At 46.3% G+C, this 19,439-nt stretch overlaps 1 protein-coding gene and 1 pseudogene across 1 annotated transcript in view; one reads left to right on the forward strand and one right to left on the reverse strand.

Annotated features, from left to right (window-relative positions):
• The window catches only part of EXOG (exo/endonuclease G), a 28,592-nt gene extending 22,910 nt beyond the window's left edge, over positions 1–5,682 (forward strand). The window contains exon 6 of the mRNA XM_050778343.1: positions 3,299–5,682. Within this exon, the coding sequence (XP_050634300.1) occupies positions 3,299–3,742 (444 nt within the window). The 3' untranslated portion in view covers positions 3,743–5,682. The remainder of the gene's footprint in view (positions 1–3,298) is intronic.
• A 447-nt stretch (positions 5,683–6,129) lies between these two features.
• On the reverse strand, positions 6,130–6,690 carry LOC126947577 (60S ribosomal protein L18a-like; annotated as a pseudogene).
• Between the last annotated feature and the right edge of the window lie 12,749 nt (positions 6,691–19,439).

Here is a 19,439-nt window from a genome sequence, read left to right on the forward strand (position 1 = left end):
TCTAATCTTGCTTGATTATACGTTCCCCCTGCCCATCCCTCTGTAAAACCATCTTTTGTACCAAATGCTGTTGTATCTTTTGAATGATGTCCATACAAAAATAGCTTTTTACAAGATCTTGTAGATTTTGAAATTTTTTTAACTAACCTGTCATTGTATCTTCATAACCATTCTATGAGAGAGGCATTTATAAAATATAAATAACAATCCACCCATGGGGATGGCTGCTATGTATTTTATAAATGAAGAAACAAGAAATGGGTGGATGTGACTTGCAGCTTAGTGGCAAAGCCAGTTTTGACCAGGTCTCTGGGCTTCCAGTCCACCGAAGCTCTGGTAGTGTTTAGAAACATTTTTGGAAGTCTCCAATTTTTCCAAAAGTAGAAAAAATTTATTATGTAGGTTGAGTTGTCTTTAAAGAAGACAGCTCTAAAATATTTCAAGATTGATTGTTTAAAAAAATTATCTTAAATTCAAGGAAGAAACAGTGGGTTTTTCTGAATATCCTACTAGGACCTGTCCCTATATTAGACAGATTAAAGATGTTTGCTTCCTAAAAACAAAGCAGACTGAATCAGAAAAGAGATCAGTGAGTGGCTAAGTTTTTATTTTTCTCCTTAGTTCTAGGGATAGTATTTTACCCCCTTGAAATATTGTGAGAAGGTCATGGGTAGAAGGATCACACCTGTGGTTCCTAATAGGAATTTCTGTTTCCATGAGGTTTCTCAAAAGTAGAATCGAGGTCCTCTAGCAATCGTAAGAGTTTTTAAACACCTGTAGAAATGGTACATTTGCATAAAGCAAAGCTGTAGAACTTAAAATGTCCAACGTCTTTACTTTTGGCTGGAATTTTACAAGTCTGATTAGAAGCTCTGCGTGGCAGCAATGGGCATGTTAATTATATTTGAAAATTGCCGTTTGTAGACAAGGAGTCCATGAGGAGAGAAAATCAAGTGAATGTTCTTGAACTGTACTGCAGTGATGGGGAATGTCCACGTGGTGGCACCAAGACTTTGTTTAACTGTTGGATTCCTAGCTAGCACCTGGAATACTTGAAGCCCCTTTTACCTTCTCCTTCTTCGCAAACTATGGCTCAGCTGCATCTGTGCCCTGAATTCTGCTCCCCAGCTTCCCCTGAATCCCCTTAGTGCTGTTATTTGGGCTTTGTATTGGCACCTAACCACATTCTACCTGTAGTGAAAGCTGTAAGTCTTGGTTCCCACTCTAGGTGGTAAGTTTCTTGAGTGGAGGCACCAGCTGCATCTACTTGAAAGCATATTCTTTTCTGTATTTCCAGCAATGCCAGGCACAGGACCTCTGAGTTGCATTGTTGAATTAACATCTTTTGGTGATTTGTGAGTTAATTGTGGACTTCCATAGGGTTCTCCCGCAGTATATTTTTTGCTTTGAATAGTATGTTTATCTTCCCAGGTGCATAAATGAATTTTTGGGGTGAAATGGAGATTTTATGTCTGTAGTTTGTATAGTTTCATAGACTTTACACCACACCCTGACCAACCACTTTCAGTAACTTTGAAGACAGTTGGTTATGGAAATCATTCCCGTGCATGGGTCTTCCCTGAAGCTCTGCAGTTGGTCTTGGCAGTGGGACCTTCATGTGTGACAGACAGCAGATGGTCATGGAGTCCCCAGTCTGTGTGCCATGTAGGTAGGAGCTTGAAAAAAGCCGAAAAGAAACTTCCTTTGTAACTGTCGTGTCTCTGCGTTATTTGGGCTCCCAAGAAGGAATCTCTGCAGGCAGAGCTGTCTGATCGGGAAAGAAAACTGACTCTTACCAGGGAAGGGCCCGGGAGGGGCAGTAATACCAATGAGCATATTTTAGTTGGTTTATGTCAGTTATTGGGGACCATTAAGTAAATAGATGTTGAGTATTTTCTTTTTCAAAAAAGGCTTTTTGTTTTGTTTTGTTTTGTTTTGAGATGGAGTTTCACTCTTGTTGCCCAGGCTGGAGTGCAATGCTACAGTCGCGGCTCACTGCAACCTCCACCTCCTGGGTTCAAGCGATTCTCTTGCGTCAGCCTCCCGAGTAGCTGGGTTTACAGGTTTGCGCCACCATGCCCAGCTAATTTTGTATTTTTAGTAGAGATGGGGTTTCTCCATATTGGTCAGGCTGGTCTCAAACTCCCAACCTCAGGGGATCTGCCTGCCTTGGCCTCCCAAAGTGCTGGGATTACAGGCGTGAGCCACCGCACCCAGCCGAGATGCCAATTGGAAGGAAATTTGAAAAGGTTTGGTAATAATGTTATTTCATTAATTTCAGCCAAACCACACAACTAATTTATCTTATCTAGGCCTGACCCTGGCTTCTTCATTGTGTGGATACCTTTCCAAAGTGTTTGATATGACAACATATTTAGAAGTTCTTTGATCACAAGCCCAAGGATGTGCAAAACTCAGAGCAAACAGCATTTACATTTATGTAATTTAATTTTAAAAATTAGCCCTAATTGAGGTGATCCTGGAGATGGTAATGTTGACTTGACACCTGGCTGCTTCTCTAAGGGCTATTTAGTTCTCTAGTGAATTTCATAAACTAAGGCTATGTTTTTATTTCTAGAGCTGGGAGTACCCAAGCTAGCAGTTTTGACCTTTGAATGTTTGGAGCACCAGAAGTTCTGATTATGAGATGAAGAGAAAATGACAGCTTTTCTTGTCTATTAAAAAACCAGGACTCACTCATGGCATTCCTTTGTCCTTTGTCCTACAAACAGAATGGAGACTGTGACCCCTGATCTTTGGGTTGGCATTATTTTATTTTTCGAGATGGAGTCTTGCTCCGTCAGCCAGGCTGGAGTGCAGTGGTGCAATCTCGGCTCACTCCAACCTCCCCCTCCTGGGTTCAAGCAATTCTCTAGCTTTAGCCTCCCAAGTAGCTGGGATTACAGGTGCCTGCCACCATGCCCAGCTAATTTTTGTGTTTCTTTTTAGTAGAGATGGGCTTTCACCATGTTGGCCAGGCTGGTCTTGAACTCCTGACCTCAAGTGATCCGCCCACCTTGGCCTCCCAAAGTGCTGGGATTACAGGTATGAGCCACCGTGCCTCACCTGGGGTTATATTATTTTAAAGAATGTGATCAGAATTGACCTGTTAGATACTTATCTTCTATGTGAATCTCTGTATCAGTTTATTATGTTTGGCAGTTGAATGTAAATTCATTAGAACAGAGTGGGATGGCTTATAAGTACATTTCAGCAATGCGTTAAATAAGTTTTTCAGAAAAAATTTGCGAACTGTTAGCACAAATGGGCATCACTAACATGGCTGCTTTGTTTTTAGGTGATTGGCGAGGACAACGTGGCAGTCCCCTCACACCTTTATAAGGTAATCCTGGCCCGCAGAAGCTCAGTATCTACCGAACCACTGGCACTAGGGGCCTTTGTGGTACCGAATGAAGCCATCGGCTTCCAGCCTCAGTTAACTGAATTCCAAGTGAGCCTCCAGGACCTAGAGAAGTTGTCAGGACTGGTGTTTTTTCCTCATTTGGATAGAACTAGAGATATCCGGAATATCTGCTCTGTGGACACCTGTAAGCTTCTGGATTTCCAGGAGTTCACCTTGTACTTGAGTACAAGAAAGATTGAAGGAGCCCGATCAGTGCTCAGACTGGAAAAGATCATGGAAAACTTGAAGAATGCAGGGATTGAACCAGATGATTACTTCATGAGTCGCTATGAGAAGAAGCTAGAGGAACTCAAAACTAAGGAGCAGTCAGGAACCTAGACAAGAAAGCCATCCTTGTTTTTATCTCAAGATGTGTCATACCGTCTGTAATGAAGCAGGCATGCCCTCTTTAGGCTAACATAGTTTAGTGGCTTTGCTTTTTGCTTTTTAAAAAATTTTTCTCTTTAAGAGATGTCTCGCTGTGTCATCCAGGCTGGAGTGCAGTGGTGGAATCATAGCTCACTATAGACTCGAACTTCTGGGCTTAAGCAATCCTCCTGCCTCTGCCCCCGAGCAGCTGAGACTACAGGCACACACCATCACCCTCAGCTACTAGTGGCTTTGCTTTAAAGAAACAAATGGAATCCTAAATTTACGACTAAAAATTCTCCCAAAAGATGAAAGATCTACAATGTTTTTGTCAGTATTATATTTGACTCAGGAACTAATGATTAAGGGAGCTTTGACACCTGCAGATGGAGGACTGATCTTGTGTCAAGTTAACAGGAACACTGCCCACAGATGACACTGCATTTGTATCCCGCTGGATGTAGAGTATTGGGAAGGCATTTGTTCAGTTTCATACCTCCAAACCATGCATTGTCTTTGATGTATCTGCCTAGCCTTCTCAGAACTCAGTGTTGTACATTTTTCCCCCTAGGACCTGAATTGGTCTTGGAGGTGGCTTTTAGAAATCATCTATGTAGTTCCTGTCCACAGGACACTGTATATTTGTTTCTTCTTTCTCCTCTCATGAATCTGCTCTTTTTTTCTACTTCAGTCTATGTAGAAGTACTCAGCAACTAGTTTCTGCTGACTAGATTTGTTCTATATACTAGGCTCAGTGCTTTACATGTGTTGTCTCACAATGACCCTCTGAGGTAAATACCACTATCCCCATTTTACCTGAGAGAAAATTGACGCTTAGAGAGCTTAGTGTCTTACCCGAGTTTCACTTTTCCAAAGTAGTCATCCACAAAGTATGAGGCAGACAGATCTAAGAGAAGAAAGACAGCTGAGGTAGATTCAGATTTTTTCTGACATGAATGGTGGCTTTTTACTCAGAAATATATACCTATTTCCATGAGTATTTGTGGGCCCAAGGCATGCTTGGTGAGAAGAGTCTGGTTTCTCATCTGCTATGCAAGCCAAAGGGACTTTAATGTTCTTTGAACTGAACCCTCCTTAGCTCTTTGGTAAGAGACAGTCAGGAGTATTTGGGAATTAGAGGGCAATGTTTTGTGGGGTTTATTAGAGCCCATGCTTGCTTCCAGAGATGCAGTTCTTTTAGTGACCAGATACTGCCAAATTGATGTGTTCTCGCTTTCCAGGTGAGCTTTTTGTTCTTAAGATTAAGAAACCTAAGAAGGGTCTATGACCAGGCATGGTGGCTCAGGCCCGTAATCTCAGCACTTTGGGAAATCGAGGTGGGTGGATTGCTTGAGCCCAGGAGTTTGAGACTAGCCTGAGCAATATAATGAAACCCTGTCTTTTCAAAAAAATACAAAAATTAGCTGGGCGTGGTGGTGCACACCTGTAGTCCCAGCTACTCGGGAGACTGAGATGGGAGGATTGCTTGAGCCTGGCAGGTCGAGGCTGCGATGGGACATGGTCATGCCACTGGACTCCAGCCTGGGCCGCAGAGGGAGACCCTGTCTCAAAAAAAAAAAAAAAAAGAAAAAAGAGATCTGTCCACAAAATCACCAGCTTATTATTTGCTTCCTCTGTGCCTGCTTGTCTAGCATAGTGGGCCAAAGGTCCAAAGGCATTTAGCATTCCTAAGGGAATTGTGGCTGTTTTTCTGAGCCAGATCTCTTGATTTGGGTTTACCTGGAGTCCTTTCGTGGACTATCCTGAGCATTGTCAATAAAATGTCTTGGGGCATAAAAGCTTGTCTGAATCTGTCAGGCCATTCCGAGTGGTATTACAAAAGATTATTGTGGTGTGTTTGTTCTAAGAGAAGTGCCAAGGCTTTAAGATAAAGATAAGATAATAATGATTGACCTTGTTCTGCTCTTTTATTTGGGTAAAAAAGAAAAGTTGAGGGGTCAGAACACAGTAGCCTGATTCGTACCATTCTGTTTTATCACACTGTTCCCCATTAGCTTGTGCCAGTTCTCCTCTTCTCGGGGATGTAGAGCCAAAATGTCACTGTGACCAAACAATCTGTTATTTTTTCTCCTCAATGGAGAGGTGATGGTGTGGCCTGGGTGTTTCTCCAGGAGTGTAAGTGGGCAGCTCTGTGGGATAAGTCCTAGGTACCTACTGCCCATCTCTAGAGGCGGGCCCCCAACTTCCTTCCCCTGTTGCTATGCTCTGTTCTGCCAACCTGCATTGCCAGCAGCCTTGGAGTTACTTCTCATGCTCTTCTTGCTCCTGCCTCTTCACCTAGATGGTAGAATCTCTAATTTTAGATCAATAAAGTTTTTTTTTCCCCCCGGGGCGTTCCTGAGTTTATTTGGGGCACACCCAAGCGAAGGCCTTGCACCTAAAAGAAGGTGTTGGGTCTCTTGGTGGCGAAGCATGGCTTGTGCTGATAGTGTAGGACCCAGTGGGGCAGCAGGAACTTGATCTTGGAGTCATGGAACTGCTTGACAGCTGGCCGGTGGCACTTGCTGGCTGTGGTCTCCTCCACCTTCATGGTCTGGATGGAGTGGGCCTAGGCATGGTGCCAGGCGCCCATGTCTCGGTTAGCAATGGATGACAGCACCTGCAGTGGTCAGGTCCCTGTATTCCCGGCACATGGATGCTGCTCAGGGTGTCATAGCGCAGCCAGATGCCAAAGTTCTTCACCCACAGGGGGCATTTCTCAAACACCTGCCCACAGTAACGATCTACCCTGAAGACTTCATCTTTAACTGAGATACCAAGTACCAGAAGCAGGACTTGGCAATGACATGATTAGATGCAAAGATTTGCATGTGGTAGAGGGTTGGTGTGTGGCATTTGGGGGTGGGCAGGCAGCGACCCACGACCTTGTACTCTCATAGTGTGCTCGAGGCCTTCATGGCATCCTCTCCACCCTCGCCGCCACCTGCAAAAGGACAGATCAATACAGTTTCTTAGGTTTTTATTTATTTTGAAAGATGTTGCCTGGTCATTGTGAAAAATGGAGGTAAGAGGTTGTAATACAAAGTTGCAGTCTGCCAGTCCTCATTTTTATTTATATTTATTTATTTATGTGATTCACGAATCCGGCAGCCTTTGGAAAAGTTTGTTAGTGTGTAACAATGGTGTTTTAATTGTCTCAACGCTTTCATTAAGAGTTCCCCCAAACAAACTTGAAATGTAAATAATTGGTTAGAGGTTAGCATTTTCCTCCTGTCATACTGCTTCAGCCCTCAGTGTGACTGTTGATCATCCTGGACTCAGATGCAGCATAGGCTGAGCCTGAGATTCTGCCTGTCTGTTCTCTTTTCCCTCAGACAGTCCCTGGTCTGAGGGAAAGCAGCTGAGGAGGAAGTGCAGTCCGGACAGGCTCTTCTGCTGGAAACCTACATCCCAAGTTTCTCTCCGCCCTCAGTTATATCTTTATTGTGAAATTCCAAACTCTTTGGTCTCTGAATTAAGGCTCTTGCACCAATATTGTTGTGTGTAGCAATACAACAAATTGCAAAGGTTAGGAGAATGGATGTCAGCCCTTAATTAAATACCTGTGAATATTTCTGCCCCTTGCACCTTGACCTTCAAGCAACGGAAAACTGTCTTTCCTTCAGACCTTTGATTAGAGCTCTAGGCTGAGTTCTATACTTGGAATGACTCTGAGTGTTACCATGTCACCTACCTGTGTCCCCTGGCCTCATCCTCGTGAGTACATAAGTGTCCTTGATATCACCTCCATGAATCACGAACTTCCCATTAGCAGCCCATCCCTGAACCTAACCCTGCACCCAGGGTGCTGTTTGTTCCCTGCCTGCCCCTTCATACCTTTACCCCGTGTGTCCTTCCCCATCCTGGCACACCTCCATGTGCCTCCTGTATCCTCACTATAGTTCATTCTGGTGGATTTGGTCAGGGCTGGGCTCACATCAGGGATGAAACTCCTGCTCCTGCTTGTCTCCAGGCCTAGCCTCCATCTGGCATGCTTTCCTGGGTGTCATCATTCTTGGAGATTGTCTATCAGGGATCTGGTATTCCTTTTTCTAGTCTAGCCCCACCTTCAGGGAGCAAACCTCAGGTCATTAGGGCCAAGCAAGATAGACTGCATTGACACGGGCCCCATGCAATTCAGGACAGTGGGGGTGCCCATGGGCTTCTCTTTCCTACTCCTGAACGTGCCAATTGTGGCAAGGGGTAGACTGCTCCTGAGTGCGCCAAGTACCTCTAGGGGTCACTGTGGCCTAGTGTCACTGCAAGACTTAGTCTCAGCTGTGGCACCACCCCAGTCAGTATGGAATTTACCACACCCCAGTGTGGCTCTGTAAGCCACAGAGAACTCAGCCTCAGACATCAGGCACCAGGCACTCAGGCTGGATGGAATAACAGAGGTTATCTTGTCCAGTGGGTCTCATGTTTGGCTCACACCAGAATAGCCTCACAGCTTAATGTTCCCCCAAACTTTGAGAAATTTCAAACCCACAGAAAAGTTGAAAGAAGAGTGTAATGATTGCCCCTCCCCCAAATTTTGTCTTGTTTGCTTTCTCTGTTTTCCAAATTATTAAAAGCAATTTGCTGTTTTTTTAATGGTAAATTATAGACATGACACTTACCTTTTTAATACTTCAGCTTGTATTACCTAAGAATAAGAACATTCCCCTATAATTCTAAAATATCACATCTAAGAAAATTACCAGAATTCAATATCATCTAATAAACAATTCCTATTAAAACTGGCCCAGGCATTCCAAAATGTCATTTATACATTTTTTTCCCTAAATACAGGTTTCAGTTGAAGCTCATATTGTTATAACTAGTCTCGATCTAGAATAATCTGCCTCAAAAAATAGATTCTCTAACTTTTCTTGAGGTTTTAATTCTGTAGATTTGATGTGAGGCTAGAATCAGTATTTTCTTTTCTTTTTTTTGGGAGAGTCTCGCTCTGTCAGCCAGGCTGGAGTGCAGTGGCGTGATCTCAGCATGCTGCCACTTGTGCTACATGGGCTCAAGCGATTCTCCTGTCTCAGCCTCCTGAGTAGCTGGAACTATAGGCGAGTGCCACCACACCTGCCTAATTTATATATTTTTAGTAGAGATGGGATTTCACCATGTTGGCCAAGCTGGTCTTGAACTGGCCTCAAGTGATCTGCCCACCTTGGCCTCCCAAAGTGCTGGGATTACAGGCGTGAGCCACTGCGCCCGGCCTGGAATTTGTATTTTCTAAACAAGCAACACTGGTGATTCTGCTGATCAACCAGGGTTTGGAGCCAGACTGGCCCCCTACTATACCTCCACCCTCTCCCAATACAGGAGTCCTTTGTCAGATAAGTGGTCTTTGAGCTTCCAAATACCTCTAAGGGAGTATGTTCTCTTATCCGTTTGGGTCTGCAGCTACCAGCTATGCAATTTTCTTTGTAGTAGGTCTTCATAAGATGAAGTTGAAACCTTCCCTCGTGATTCCTACCCATCAATGACAGGCCCAAACTGCCATTCCAGGCCACACAAAACTGACTGACACCTCCTTTCACCTGATAGTCCTTTCGAGATATGCAGCTTATAAAGACATGTGGCATCTCATGTCGTGCTCAGGTGCTTATGAATTTGAGACCCTTCACCGTCATGATTTTATATGCCGTCATGATGTGGCAGCCACATCTGAGCAAAGCATTCAGGGTGCAGTGAGAGCAGTGCTGAACTGAGTCCAGGGGATTGACCACTCTTCTCAGGGACGCTCCACTTTTCACACTATATACCATTGCTTCCTGTGGAACTCGGTCCAACTAACTGCCTCAAGTCGTTTTCACATGATCAATCTGCTGTCAAATCACTTTCCCATTATGAACTTACATAGCCAATTTTTGGATGAAAATGTGAGATTTGATGTGTGCCCAACTGTTAAGATTTCATCTTGTTACAGTTTCTACCCATCTTCAAGTGAGTTCACATTCTTGATGATCCTGATTTGGCCATCTGACATGTTAGCTATGCATCCGAGCTTTGAGATAGCAGATTGGATAAACAAGCCTTCAATGTGTTTGTTAAAAACATTGAACAAGACAGAGCCATGGAAAATCCCTCTGATAAAAAATTCACTTTACATGGCAACCTGCTTCACATACCAGCAAGTTTCATGTGATAATGTGCTGTGATATTTTCTATTAAGTTCATTTCTGTTTGTTTGTTTATTTATAGAAACAGCATCTCACTTTCTCACCCAGGCTGGAGTACAGTGGTACGATTGCAGTTCACTCTAACCTTGAACTCCTGGGCTCAAGCAATCCTCCTGCCTCAGCCTTCTGAGTACCTAGGACTACAGGCATGTACCAGCATGCCTGGCTAATTAAAAAAAATTTTTTTTTCTGGAGATGAGTTCTCACCATGTTGCCCAGGCTGGTCTTGAACTCCTGGCCTCAAGCAATCCTCTCACTTTGGCCTCCCTAAGTGCTGGGATTATGGACTTGAGCCAAGTCACTCAACCCATTTCTGTTTCTTTAGAAAGAAAAACACTGAATTGATTGCACTATGGAGAAATAGGTCTCCATCACAATTTGCCTGTGAGTCACTCTGGGACAGGGAGAGTGCCTGCCGCATCTCTGGGTCCACATGGCATGGCTGGGCCAATGCTTTGGACACCAGCAGTGAGGGGAGAGGCTGCTGGGGAGACTTGGGGTCCCACATAATCATTTTTCCACTTATCAGTGCGGGGCAGTTGAGGACAACTGACTTCATTCTTCTGTATCAGGTTCCTCATCTGCAAGCAGGTTGAGAAAGACCTGCAGGATTGGTTGAGGATTGAGTAAGATAACATAAGCAGTTTGGTAAGCTCTTAATAAATAGTAGCCAGTTACTGTGAATTCTTGAGAATGATTATTGGTGACTGATAAAGGTCATCCTGATCTGAGAGAGTGAAGGACAGAGCCAGACCTCAGTATGGTATTAACCTATGGTGGTGGAAGCGGTTTAATCTCTTCCCAAATCCTAAGACTGTGATGTGTTGCTACCAGCCCTTTGAGCATATCCATGCTTTACAGTTTGCAAAGCGCTTTCCAGTCAGAATGTATGCATTTGAATCGGCGCGATTCATCCCATTTCACAAACAAAGAAACAAACTAGGAATTTACCAAGATTTTCCAGCTTCCAATCTAATGTTTGCCCTCAACTCCTTGTCCCTCAAAGTTGTTGTGTAGTTATTTTCATTTGCTTTCTAATTCGGTCATTTGTGCATTTACCCATTTTAGCCCTACAGTGCCCTGCTAACTCTTTAGAGGCAGGCACATAATGGAATTGATTCTTTTCTGAGGTTCCTGCGGGGTTTTGCAAATAGTGTGTGTTCAAGAAATGTTTTGGAGTTACGTAGCAAGTCAGAAAGGTGGAGGTTATCCTGCTTGAGTGCTAATGTGCTCATTTACTTGGGGTGGGGGCGTGGGGACACAGAAGGGTGGGGACCTGGGTCCTGCTCTGTGGCTGTGGGCAAGCCTGTGTCTTGAATAACACCTGGGTACTGAGCATTGCTGAACGCATGCCTTAAATCCCAGGGCACTTTCCCCGGGCACCCTATGTTAGGCTCTGCAGTCTGGTCTCTGGTCTGAAGCAGTCACCCTGGTGTGAAGATGGAAGCGTGGAGGTGGCAGTCAGAGTGCGCTGAGCAAGGGCTTTTGTGTGTTTGACCCTGGGAGAAGCAGAGCTAAAATTAGGTCTTCCAGTTGTGTGCAGGTGTGAAGCACCACCCCCTTACCTACCCCCAACCAGGATCTCAGAATTATTCCCATCCTCTCCCTCCTTCAGCCCCAGTTACTCCACAGGCACAGGATGAAATGTCCTACCTCTTGTGATGCCCGGACAGAAAGATCTACCCAAATGTCCTCCGAGGCTGAAGGGGTGGGAACAATGGCATGCAGTGGCCTTAAGTTTGCTGAGTCTCCCTAGCACCTTTGAGGCCTTGGTGCAACTAGGGCCCAACTGGCTCCTTCTTAGACCACCAGATGGGATGATGTTCGGGTTCCCTCACCACAACCGTGAAGGGACCCTGGCTTCTCACACTAGCCTCTTGATTGATGTGCTCCGTGCCCCTACTCTGCCCACCACTTCAGAGACAGCCTTTGACCCCTTGCCAGCCATCACCACTCAGATGGAAGAGAGCTTGTCTGGAGGCAGAGATGGAAGAGCCCTGCCCTGGGGGGTCTCATCCAAGGCAGGTGGAGCTCACGATGATATGATGATGTGATTGTGCTCTCTCTCCCTGCATGAGGCTAAAATATGAACAGATGCCCTCCTCAGGGATCAATGTGCCCCTCAGTCCTCCTTCACTATGACCCTTGGAACCCTGCTCTCGGGGGTGCCCCCGCTGAAACTCAGACTCTTTCATGTTCTGGTCTGGGGTGAGAGCCTGTCTTCTAGTTCTGGCTCCTCGGTGTACTTGCGATAGGATTTTAGGTAAGTGGCTGCTCCTCACTCTCCAGTTCCTCTATCTGTAAAGTGAGGGGTTGGGGCTAGACAGTGTCCAGCGTCCCTCCTCTTTGGTGTCTCTTAATTGTCCGGGGCAAAGCAATCCTTGGAGCAAGGCAGGCTGCTGGGGTGGTTTGCAGAAGAGGCACAGTGGGGCAGGCTGGAGGCCGCAGGGGCAAAGTGGGCCGAGGGCCTCTGAGGAGGTGTGAATGAGGGAGGTAGAGCAGGGCCGGTGTGGACAGCCCTGTCCCAGCCATATCTCCCGTCTGCGACACCCTCTCCACACCCCAGTGCTGATAAGCAGGTGTGAGCCACGGCCGCCTTGTGACAGGCCCTTCGGCAGGGAGGGTGATGGTGGGGGTCCACTCCACTTCTGAATTCAGATGTCAGCATCTTTTTCCCCCAACCCCCATTGCCCTGTCAGACTAGACAGGCCCTAGCAACCAAGCACCCTTCCTGAGAGCCCCTGGCTTGGAGATTTCTTTCTGCTCCATGTGGCCTCAGCCTTCTCAGAGATGGTAGGAGACAGATCTCCCTCAGTCCTTTCTGGCGAAGTGCCAAGGAGGATGACCACCTCCCACCCCTATCAGACCTGTTCCTGCAGTGACTGCTGATGCTGGGTCCTGACACACACAGTGCTTCTTATCCCTGGGCAAACTTGAATGGCTGATCCTCTTGTCTCCTCTCCTTACCCCATCTCCTCTATCACTGTGACCATCAGCTTCCAGTCTTCCCCCTCCAACTCCCTGGCTTTTGGGCCATTTCTCTGTCTGGGCCCACCTCTTTCCTCTAAGGCTACTGTTCACCAGAAGGCCATGCCAGAAACTTCTTATTTCTGGGTTCATTGGGATGGGGTGGAGGGAGCAGAAGAGTCTTAGAGAAAGAGAGAGAGAAACTTGGAGCTCTAGGGAAGGGGAAGGAGAAGACAAATAGGACCAAGCCAGAGGCTACAGGAAACCCTTCAGGGTGGAGGGTCTTGGCCCAGGTGTCCAGCCCCCAAGCTCTATGACACTGAACTCTGAACTTCCTCCCATGCTCTAAAAGGCTCTCTTCTGTGTTCAGATCTGAAGACTATTTTGATTAGCAGGCTGTAACCATACCTTTCCAGGCAGCCCTACTGTGTGTGTGTCTGTGGGGAAGGGTGTGCCTGTCCTCCCCTGTGTGCATTCCTGTCTATGGGTTCCATTCTCAGCCTCTGCATAGCTTAGGAGGCATCAGAGCATCCTGAGAGCACAGACTTGACCCAGGCCGATTAGCCTGGGGTCACATCTCAGCTCTGCCATCTGAACCAGGTGGGGGAGCTAGAGCAAGTAGCGTAACTGCCCCGTACCTTGGTTTCCCTATCTGTAAAATGAAGATGATGACATGGATGATAGATAATACCACATACCTTGTCGAACTGTTTTAAGTACCAAATGAGCTAAAATACATAAAGTGTTTTAAACCATATCGGATGCAATGTAATCATTGGCCATTAGTAATATTTTTGTAAATTTTATTTTAATATAATTTCAAACTTAGATACAGAAAAGTTGCAAGAAATTCCCATATGCCCTTTATGCAGATTCAGCAATTGTTTATATTTTGCACATTTATTTTATTCTCTCTTCCCTCATATATATGTGTGTGTTTATGATGTACTCTATATTACATATCTACTATATATAGTATATATACATATACGCACATGCACGCACATATTTTTTTGGAATCACGTGAGAATAAGTTGAATACATCATGCCTTTTTTGCCCTAAATACTTGTGTGTGTTGGTAAGGACAAGGATATTCTCTTACAAAACCATAGTGCAGTTCAAAATCAGAAAATCTAACATTGATTAATACTGTTATCGAATCCACAGTCCATATGTACATTTCATCAGTTGTCTCATCATATCTTCTTTCTTTCTCTCTCTCTCTCCTTCCTTCCTTCCTTCCTTCCTTCCTTCCTTCCTTCCTTCCTTCCTTCCTTCCTTCCTTCCTTCCTTCCTTCCTTCCTTCTTTTTTGTCAGAGTCTCACTGTTGCCCAGGCTGGAGTGCAGTAGCATGATCCTGGTTCACTGCAACCTCTGCCTCCTGGGTTCAAGTGATTCTCCTGCCTCAGCCTCCCAAGTAGCTGGGATTACAGGCATGCACCACAACAACCAGCTAATTTTTATATTTTTAGTAGAGATGTAGTTTCACCATGTTGGCCAGGCTGGTCTCGAACTCCTGGCCTCAGATGATTCACCCACTTCGGCCTCCCAAAGTGCTGGGATTACAGGCATGAGCCACCAAGCCCAGCCTATTTCTATTTCTTTTTAATGTTCCAGGGCCACTCATTGTATTCAGTTTTCATGTCTCTTTCGCCTCCTTTAATCTGGGAGAGTTCCTCAGCCTTTCTTTGTGTTTCTTGAATTTGACAATTTTGAAAAGTGCAGGCCAGTTATTTGAAGAATAATGTTGCTTGAATCCTGTTGGATGTGTCCTCATTATGACTTTCAGGTGATATGTTTGAGGATGATTACTGAAGGTGTGTCTGTCTCAGAGTCTTACATCAGGAGGCACACTATGTCAATTTTTCCATTTGTTAGTGATATCATCTTTGATCACTTAGTTTAAGTGGTGTCTGTTCTCCCTCCTGTAGAATTACTATGTTCTCTTTCTAATTATTAAGTAATTGTGGGGAGATACTTTGAGACTGTATTCCTCATCAAACTTCTACCCACTAGTTTTTGCCCACTAATAATTTTTACACCATCATTACTTCTAAACTTACTAGTGGGCCCATTCATACTGGCTCCTGTGTCTTTTGACATTTATCCTTATCTGTCTTTGAGCACTTTTTTGCTTTCTGGCACAATAAGATGTTCCAGGTTTTCTGGTGTTTTCCTGGCTCTAGCCCTGAATCAGCCATTTCACCAAGAAGCCCTGGTTCCTTTTAATGGAGAATGATATTTAGAAACCAAGATTTGGGTGCTGTGGGTGCTCATTCATACTGGTGTGTTATTGCTTCCAGTTGGCCTTTTTTATTATCCATTCATTTGGATGCGATGGTGAGGGTGCCACTGAAGAAAGTGTGGCTTAGGGATGGAAAGGGGGAAAGGAGCCAGATGACCTAGGTAGAGATTCCCCTCTCCTCCTCTAGCTCTCCAGGTCTTCCCCACCTTATCTTTTCCTCCCTTTCTTTCTTCATCATGACCTCATTTCCCTTTTCTTGATCAAAATTCCTCTGGAGATTCCAGCTGTGGGAACCTCTGAAACCATTTCTACAGCTACACGTGTGATACCAGAGGCAGACAACTATGTGACCTTTGTGTGTGAACAGCCAAAGGCAAAGATAATTTATGAGAAAATTTTTGCTGAGAACAATCCGGTGACAAGGTGATTGGGGAAGACACATTTGGAAGATTTCCACCTGGACGTGTTCCTTTTCCCTGCCTGAAAAGCACTCAGAGCAGAGCCTGTGTGGAGGCTGGGATGGGGTGCTGTGGGAGGTCTGTTCTCCAGATAAGCCTCTTCAAGGCTCTGGGGACCAATGAGGAGGATTTACGTGCCTGGTGAAGTTCACTCTCTGTGTCCACAAGTCACAGGGACATAACTGAAAATATTTCATGAATGAAATAACTGGAGTTTAGTGAAAGCCACTTAAATAGCTTTCTTAGTTGTGCAAACATAGGGTGAAGAATGAGTAGTCTTGGTCCCCCACTTGGAGTTAGTTTATTGTTTTGAGACTAGATCCAAAGCCTCCTCTCCCTGAGATCTCTGGTATGCGAAGCTGTTCCCTGGAGGAAGTGCATCAGTTGACACAGGGAGCCAGAACCTCTGTGAGGGAAGAAAACACTATCCAACTGCTGCTCCTGGGATTTGAAGTGAAGGGAATTTGTTGAGATGGAGTGAGGTGGCCACAATAAAGGCGTTGGGCCATGGGGCTTCTGAAATGAGATTAATATGAGGAACACGTGAGTCTAGGGTGGTGACTGGGGCTTACAACAAGGACCCACATGTGTTTCCTGGGGTAAGGCTGTCCTTAGCATGGCGTGAGGCTAACTGCTGGGAGCTCTGGAGACTCTGCCATGCTGACATTGTACCTGTGTTCCTGGCCAGGGACTGCCACCTAGATATGAGTCATAGTGGGGAGCCCCTGGGCTCCAGTTGACTTTGAGGAGTGATACTGTCCCTGTGAGGATGCTATGAGTGTCCTCAATAGTGATGTGGCAGTGCTGGTCAGACCCCCAATCTCTATTAAAAAACAAAACAAAACAAAACAAAAAAAAAAACAGAAAGTAAAAATTCCTTAAGGGAGGGACTGGATGTGTCATGTAAATTCCTGATTGGTTAACAGAAAAAATTAAAAGTGGACTGAGGCCACCTTTGTGCTCTGTGCCCAAGGGACAGTTCAAACAGCTGCATTCACAGATGCCAGAGATGCCAGTGTCTTCACCATCACCAGCGACGTATGGGCGCTGCCTCAACAGGTGTTGGGAACTTGCTCTTTTTTACAGCTTGGTTCCCAGTGGTAGCTGTAGGAGGCAGGATCTGGGTGGATGGGACCTGGGATTCATTCTTAGAATAGGTCCCCAAATGGCCATCCATTCTGCTTGCCAAGGGCTCTGTGGGGCAGGTGTAGGAGGCCTGAGGGGCTGCCTGGGAGGTGATCTGAGGAAGCCTCTTGTGGCACTTTCACGGCTGTCCTAGCCAGAGACCAGAGATACCTCCTCTCCCACTTCTGAGCACTCTACCAATTTTGCATCCAAAATAGCTCCCAGGTTTCTCATTCTCTACTATCCCCATCCTGGTCCAAGCCACGCTCATCTCTCCCTATAGAGATCACCTGACTGGTTATTCTCCCTCATTGCACTTTGTACTCCCCTACCCCGCCATATAGTTTTGTAACTATAAACAGCCTTCTTTGTGGATTGGAGGTGAATACCTATTTTCCTAACTTGACTGTGAGCTACCTGAGGACAGGGACCTTGTCTGGTTTTATCTATAAGATGCTCAATATGTGGTTACTAAACAAAGAGTGGACAGATGCCTTGGTTTCCCAGCTGGTCCCTATGAGGGCTGATCTCACTTGGTGGGAGTGAGTGAGTGAGGAAGGGGACCCTCTGGTTCTGGAGCCTCTCGTTTGGCCCCGCTGCTCAGTATTCATTGATTCTTCAAATGTGAGAGTGTCCACAGGAGAGAGAAGGTGGCAGGTAGGGCTGGCAGGGGGCAGATGCATGGCTTTATAGTGAGCCTATGCTTGGGGCTGGGTGGGTTTCAGCTGGAGTGTGGGAGCAGAGAAATTGGCTTAGGGGGGCTCTGTGCTGGGGGCCTTGCAGCAGGTGGGTGGTGAGGGCCGCATGGAGGTGGAGGCTGGCCTGGAAGGGAGGAGGACATTGGGTGGCTGGGGTGCCAAGAGAGTCCTGGCGGGGGCTGGTAGCTGGGAAGGCTGGGTAGGGCTGCCCATGATCAAGGAGGTGACAATGAGTGTGAAGAGTATGTTTAGTGGAAGTGAAGGCCTGGGAGGCTGGGAGGACCAGAAGTTCTTCTCCCTTGCTCCTTGGGCGTAACGGCGCCCTTGCTCCTTGCTCTCATCTTCCTCACCCCTCCTGCACCCTGGCTGTTCGGGAACTCCTCTTCTCCCTGATCTGGTCTTTCAGAAATCTCTGGCCTCGAAACTCTATAACCCCTTGCTCTCAGCCTCCCAGCCCCCTCCACTCCCCCAGTCACATCCCCGCCGCTCCTCCTGCCCTGCCTGCGGCCTGGGCCCTGCTGAGCTGCCGTGCCCTTCTCTCATCACCTCCTCCTCGCTCCCTGTGGCACCCTGGCACCAGCCCCAGATCTGTGTGCACTGATTTCCCAACATTCCTGTCCTCCTCCCTACCCCACTGCCCCCAAGGGAGGGGCTCAAGGACTTGAGACGCTTCCCTGGGGGGCCCAGCTTTCCCCCTGAGTCAGGGAGGGATGCAGGCAGGGCAGCTGGAGGCCTCGGCCTGCAGACTTGTGGAGCTGCCTAGTGGGAGGTAGAGGACTGGAGTGGGAGAGCATGCGGAGCCACTGCGGGGCAGGAGATGCGGCCCTGTAAGGTCACACTGCTCTCCCCAGCTTCCCACTGTCTATTGGTCTTGCTTGGTGTCACCTGCCCTTCCCAGCTCTGCCTCTGACTTAGCCATCTCCCCCTGATCCTTTCAGTTTCTCATGGTTCTTCTTGTGGGTGATTAAGGAGCTGGGCCCTAGGCCATTTCTGGAGGGCCATTTCGAGGTGAGCTTCCTGTTGCCTTGTGTGTGTAACTCTAGAGTCCCGTAGGTGGGTGGCTCCTGGGCGTGCCCTGGGAGGGGAAAGGGACCTGTAAGGGTGTGTCCATAAACAGAGCTATTCTAGAACTCAGGGATGCTACTGTGGACAGGACTTAGAGATTGTCCAGCCCCCACCCTCTCCCACAACCATTTATAGATGAAAACATCAGGCTTTAAGAAGGAAATAGGATTGACATGAACGGGTCACATAGGGGTTAGTAATCATCATCACTGTCATCATACTAGACATTTATTAAGTGCTTACTGTATTTCAGGGATCATTGTAAATTCTTTACAAATCTTAATTTTCATAGTCCTCACACTACCCTGGGAAGCAGCTGTTGTTATTTTCCCCATTTTACAGACAAGGGAACAGAGACCGGAACAGTGAGGTCAGTTTCCCCAGATCACACAGAAAGCCCGTGTCAGAGCAGTGGGAGTTTATTACACACAGGGAGGCTTGCTCCTTCCAATGATGATGTAAGCATATAAGCATTGTTGAGAGCTCTTTAAAACAGTGGCAGACATTTCACCAAAGAAGATAGAGGAATAGCCAGTAAGCACATGGAAAGATGCTCACATTATGGGCACGGTGGCCCCTGCCTGTAATCTGTGAACTTTGGGAGGCCTAGGCAGGACTGCTTGAGCCCAGGAGTTTGAGACCAGCTTGGGCAACATAGCAAGACCCCCCATCTCTACAGAAATTTTTTAAAAAAATAGCTAATGCCTGTAGTCCCAGCTACTCAGGAGCCTCAGGTGGGAGGATCGCTTGAGTCTGGGAGTTCAAGGTTACAGTGAGCTATGATTGTGCCACTGCACTCCAGCCTGGGTGACAGAGTGAGACCCTGTCTCTTGAAGAAGAAAAAGACATGCTCAACATCATTAGTCATCAGGGAAATCCAAATTAAAATTACAAGATACACTCAAATGGCTAAAGTTAAAGGAAAGATAAGG

Source organism: Macaca thibetana, chromosome 2 (genome assembly GCF_024542745.1).
Source record: "Macaca thibetana thibetana isolate TM-01 chromosome 2, ASM2454274v1, whole genome shotgun sequence".
NCBI lineage: Eukaryota > Metazoa > Chordata > Mammalia > Primates > Cercopithecidae > Macaca > Macaca thibetana.